The sequence below is a fragment of the Oncorhynchus kisutch genome, unplaced genomic scaffold (assembly GCF_002021735.2).
Source record: "Oncorhynchus kisutch isolate 150728-3 unplaced genomic scaffold, Okis_V2 Okis09a-Okis19a_hom, whole genome shotgun sequence".
Lineage (NCBI taxonomy): Eukaryota > Metazoa > Chordata > Actinopteri > Salmoniformes > Salmonidae > Oncorhynchus > Oncorhynchus kisutch.
The window spans coordinates 16,073,244-16,079,243 of NW_022261985.1; the positions used below are offsets into that span (position 1 = coordinate 16,073,244).

The 6,000-nt window shown below is 47.8% G+C and overlaps 1 protein-coding gene across 2 annotated transcripts in view; it reads right to left on the reverse strand.

Moving 5' to 3' along the window:
- Nucleotides 1-1,063, reverse strand: part of LOC109884915 (uncharacterized protein KIAA0930 homolog) — a 55,517-nt gene extending 54,454 nt beyond the window's left edge. Inside the window, exon 1 of one of the 2 annotated variants that reach the window (XM_031815540.1) lies at nucleotides 479-1,061. In XM_031815540.1, the coding sequence (XP_031671400.1) occupies nucleotides 479-623 (145 nt within the window). In that variant the 5' untranslated portion in view covers nucleotides 624-1,061. Of the gene's footprint in view, nucleotides 1-478 lie in introns of both variants that reach the window. The other variant, XM_031815541.1, reaches the window with a different exon arrangement.
- Between the last annotated feature and the right edge of the window lie 4,937 nt (nucleotides 1,064-6,000).

A 6,000-nucleotide genomic window follows, 5' to 3' on the forward strand; every position in this document is an offset into this window, starting at 1 on the left:
GAACATTTCTGGGATCTGTTATTTCAGCTCATTAAAACAAGGGACCAACACTTTACATGTCGCATCCCCAGAACACCTGTGGGTAAGCATCACTGGGGAAGAAGTGTAGTTCCTCGACCGGATCTGTGCTAAACTGCTCCGGTAAGTGTCTTTACAATAGAAAGATTCTCTCGCGTTGATATACCAGCAACCGTTTCGCAAGCGACGATTGACGTTTCTAAAACGTTAAAACAGTCGGAATTTGTATGCTGGTTCACAAGCAACCAACCGCCGGGAAATATAGGTTTAACTGCTTTAAACTCTACAGATAATAACAAGGGTTTGAGAGTTTGTCCCTTACAAATTACAGTCACAAAGTCACATAACCGGATGAGCATGAAGCGTGTAACCAAACAAGCTATTTGTTGGTGATATTGCAAGACGCGATAGGCCACCAATATAATCAATTCAACAGTGCAAATTGTAAACCTCTACTCACCAAGTCCACTCGTTTCTTGTCTGACAGTAAGACGGTTCCGTTCGTCGGCTATCGCCTTCAACATCTCTTGTAGAGAATGATCCGGTTCTCCGTTCTCCTCCTCCACCGGCCCGACCTTCTTACAAACACTGGGAGAGGATGCCATTCCCAGCCCGGGCTCATGACAGTCCTACCACGGCAGATCCACCCGACCGACCGGGAGAAAGACAGAGGCGGTGGGGATACCGGGCCGTGTCTCCACTAAAACCACCCACGGATAATCCACGGGATTAATTCCAGACGATATTTACCAATAACACTGTCCCCTTGTCTGGTCACCGCTGAATGTTAAAGCCTCTGAGTAGGAGACTTCCGTCTGGCTCTCTGGATCAGCTGGGGAAGAACGCTCTCCCACTTCCTGGATATTATGCAGAACAACAGAGAACATTTAAAGGAAAAGTGACCATTTACGTCGATTTCTCATAAATTGATATTTTGGATGAACATTTCCATTCTAGCAAACAGTCAAATACCAGACACGTTGTAACAAATCAAATGTATGTATGTCTCCTAGATACGTTTCTCGCGTGTGGATCAGCGGGACAGGCCTATGATGTTTCCGTTGGTCTCGAGCTGAGGGGAGGGGAGGGGAGGGGAGGGGGGGGCAGCGGATATTCGGTGCGAGCTCCCGGTGATCTCCGAAGATGACGGAATTGGTGCGAGACGTTTTTTTTCAGTTTTCAGGATTCCTCCAAGTTCTAGATGCACTTATTTACAAGTGTGTTTATTAGTATTTTTTTTCCAGACAATCAACCACTGTCAATTACAGCACGGCCAGTACAGTAGGCTACAAACCCATCTGTCTGTTTTCTAATGTCATCATTTATATCTAGGCCTACTACTGCACACGCCAAGGCATCATCACACACAGCCTAATCATGTCAATAGTTCATGTCAATCATGCCAATCTTCTATAAATAGCCTGGTTCCGCGTTTATCGCTCGATATGATGAAGAATGGCCGATAAAAATCATGTTGTAGATTGACTCAATTATTAATGTGAGACCATAGAGAATGCTAGAGGCCTCTAGTGTCCAAAAGGCAGTTTTAGGCATGGGCAGCGACATTGAAGGTTTTCACCATGCTTCTGACAGTTGAAAGTAGTCAATTGGTTGAGGATTCCTATGGGTTGTAGCCTCAATGGAGCTTCCCATGTTGTCACAGACGCTATAATGACACCGATATAAAGATGAGTCCTCTATCTATCTCTATGTGAGAGACGGAGCGACCATCGCTCCCAGCTCATCTCATGTTCTGTAGGCTCTGCCGTTTCCAGCTTGTCATTGGCCCATGGCTCGCAGTGGCTGTAAAAGTGTCTCCGAGTCGCTGGCATCGAACAGCCAATCATGTGAGCCCCCTCTGATGTCATTGTTGCAAAGGAAAAAGATTGTCATTTCTATCCTAGGCCACAATAAACCCGGATACAGACTGCTCAATAAACCAGGATACAGACTGCTCAATAAACCAGGATACAGACTGCTCAATAAACAGAATACAGACTGCTCAATAAACAGAATACAGACTGCTCAATAAACAGGATACAGACTGCTCAATAAACCAGACTACAGACTGCTCAATAAACCAGGATACAGACTGCTCAATAAACCAGGATACAGACTGCTCAATAAACCAGGATACAGACTGCTCAATAAACAGGATACAGACTGCTCAATAAACCAGACTACAGACTGCTCAACAAACCAGGATACAGACTGCTCAATAAACCAGGATACAGACTGCTCAATAAACCAGGATACAGACTGCTCAATAAACCAGGATACAGACTGCTCAATAAACCAGGATACAGACTGCTCAATAAACCAGGATACAGACTGCTCAATAAACCAGGATACAGACTGCTCAATAAACAGGATACAGACTGCTCAATAAACAGGATACAGACTGCTCAATAAACCAGGATACAGACTGCTCAATAAACCAGACTGCTCAATAAACCAGGATACAGACTGCTCAATAAACAGGATACAGACTGCTCAATAAACCAGGATACAGACTGCTCAATAAACAGGATACAGACTGCTCAATAAACAGAATACAGACTGCTCAATAAACCAGACTACAGACTGCTCAATAAACCAGGATACAGACTGCTCAATAAACAGGATACAGACTGCTCAATAAACAGGATACAGACTGCTCAATAAACAGGATACAGACTGCTCAATAAACCAGGATACAGACTGCTCAATAAACCAGACTACAGACTGCCACAATAAACAGGATACAGACTGCTCAATAAACCAGGATACAGACTGCTCAATAAACCAGACTACAGACTGCTCAATAAACAGAATACAGACTGCTCAATAAACCAGACTGCTCAATAAACAGGATACAGACTGCTCAATAAACCAGGATACAGACTGCTCAATAAACCAGGATACAGACTGCTCAATAAACCAGGATACAGACTGCCACAATAAACAGGATACAGACTGCTCAATAAACCAGGATACAGACTGCTCAATAAACCAGGATACAGACTGCTCAATAAACCAGGATACAGACTGCCACAATAACAATATTTATCCTCTCTCTTTTGCACCTCAGTATCTCTACTTGCAAATCAAATCAAATTTTATTTGTCACATACACATGGTTAGCAGATGTTAATGCGAGTGTAGCGAAATGCTTGTGCTTCTAGTTCCGACAATGCAGTAATAACCAACAAGTAATCTAACTAACAATTCCAAAACTACTGTCTTATACACACACAAGTGTAGGGGGATAAAGAATATGTACATAAAGATATATGAATGAGTGATGGTACAGAGCGGCATAGGCAAGATACAGTAGATGATATCGAGTACAGTATATACATATGAGATGAGTATGTAAACAAAGTGGCATAGTTAAAGTGGCTAGTGATACATGTATTACATAAAGATGCAGTAGATGATATAGAGTACAGTATATACATATACATATGAGATGAATAATGTAGGGTATGTAAACATTATATTAGGTAGCATTGTTTCAAGTGGCTAGTGATATATTTTACATCATTTCCCATCAATTCCCATTATTAAGGTGGCTGGAGTTGAGTCCGTGTGTTGGCAGCAGCCACTCAATGTTAGTGGTGGCTGTTTAACAATCTGATGGCCTTGAGATAGAAGCTGTTTTTCAGTCTCTCGGTCCCAGCTTTGATGCACCTGTACTGACCTCGCCTTCTGGATGATAGCAGGGTGAACAGGCAGTGGCTCGGGTGGTTGTTGTCCTTGATGATCTTTATGGCCTTCCTCTAACATCGGGTGGTGTAGGTGTCCTGGAGGGCAGGTAGTTTGCCTCCGGTGATGCGTTGTGCAGACCTCACTCCCCTCTGGAGAGCCTTACGGTTGTGGGCGGAGCAGTTGCCGTACCAGGCGGTGATACAGCCCGACAGGATGCTCTCGATTGTGCATCTGTAGAAGTTTGTGAGTGCTTTTGGTGACAAGCCGATTTCTTCAGCCTCCTGAGGTTGAATAGGCGCTGCTGCGCCTTCTTCACGATGCTGTCTGTGTGGGTGGATCAATTCAGTTTGTCTGTGATGTGTATGCCGAGGAACTTAAAACTTGTTACCCTCTCCACTACTGTTCCATCGATGTGGATAGGGGGGTGTTCCCTCTGCTGTTTCCTGAAGTCCACAATCATCTCCTTAGTTTTGTTGACATTGAGTGTGAGGTTATTTTCCTGACACCACACTCCGAGGGCCCTCACCTCCTCCCTGTAGGCCGTCTCGTCGTTGTTGGTAATCAAGCCTACCACTGTAGTGTCGTCCTCAAACTTGATGATTGAGTTGGATGGTGTGCGTGGCCACGCAGTCGTGGGTGAACAGGGAGTACATGAGAGGGCTCAGAACGCACCCTTGTGGGGCCCCAGTGTTGAGGATCAGCGGGGAGGAGATGTTGTTGCCTACCCTCACCACCTGGGGGCGGCCCGTCAGGAAGTCCAGTACCCAGTTGCACAGGGCGGGGTCGAGACCCAGGGTCTCGAGCTTGGTAACGAGCTTGGAGGGTACTATGGTGTTAAATGCCGAGCTGTAGTCGATGAACAGCATTCTCACATAGGTATTCCTCTTGTCCAGATGGGTTAGGGCAGTGTGCAGTGTGGTTGAGATTGCATCGTCTGTGGACCTATTTGGGCGGTAAGCAAATTGGAGTGGGTCTAGGGTGTCAGGTAGGGTGGAGGTGATATGGTCCTTGACTAGTCTCTCAAAGCACTTCATGATGACGGAAGTGAGTGCTACGGGGCGGTAGTCGTTTAGCTCAGTTACCTTAGCTTTCTTGGGAACAGGAACAATGGTGGCCCTCTTGAAGCATGTGGGAACAGCAGACTTGGATAGGGATTGATTGAATATGTCCGTAAACACACCAGCCAGCTGGTCTGCGCATGCTCTGAGGACGCGGCTAGGGATGCCGTCTGGGCCTGCAGAGCCCCAACAGCAGAGTCCCAACAGCAGAGTCCCAACAGCAGAGTCCCAACAGCAGAGTCCCAACAGCAGAGTACCAACAGAGTACCAACAGCAGAGTACCAACAGCAGAGTACCAACAGCAGAGTACCAACAGAGTACCAACAGCAGAGCCCCAACAGAGCCCCAACAGCAGAGCCCCAGCAGCAGAGCCCCAACAGAGTCCCAACAGCAGAGTCCCAACAGCAGAGTCCCAACAGCAGAGCCCCAGCAGAGTCCCAGCAGCAGAGCCCCAACAGCAGAGCCCCAGCAGCAGAGCCCCAGCAGCAGAGCCCCAACAGCAGAGCCCCAACAGCAGAGCCCCAACAGCAGAGCCCCAACAGCAGAGCCCCAGCAGCAGAGCCCCAACAGCAGAGTCCCAACAGCAGAGTCCCAACAGCAGAGTCCCAACAGCAGAGTCCCAACAGCAGAGTCCCAACAGCAGAGTCCCAACAGCAGAGCCCCAGCAGAGTCCCAGCAGCAGAGCCCCAACAGCAGAGCCCCAGCAGCAGAGCCCCAGCAGCAGAGCCCCAACAGCAGAGCCCCAACAGCAGAGCCCCAACAGCAGAGCCCCAGCAGCAGAGCCCCAACAGCAGAGTCCCAACAGCAGAGTCCCAACAGCAGAGTCCCAACAGCAGAGTCCCAACAGCAGAGTCCCAACAGCAGAGTCCCAACAGCAGAGTCCCAACAGCAGAGTCCCAACAGCAGAGTACCAACAGCAGAGTACCAACAGCAGAGTACCAACAGAGTACCAACAGCAGAGCCCCAACAGAGTACCAACAGCAGAGTACCAACAGCAGAGTCCCAACAGCAGAGTACCAACAGCAGAGTACCAACAGAGTACCAACAGCAGAGCCCCAACAGAGTACCAACAGCAGAGTACCAACAGCAGAGTCCCAACAGCAGAGCCCCAACAGCAGAGTACCAACAGAGTACCAACAGCAGAGTACCAACAGCAGAGCCCCAACAGCAGAGCCCCAACAGCAGAGTCCCAACAGCAGAGTCCCAACACAGTACCAACAGCAGAGTCCCAGCA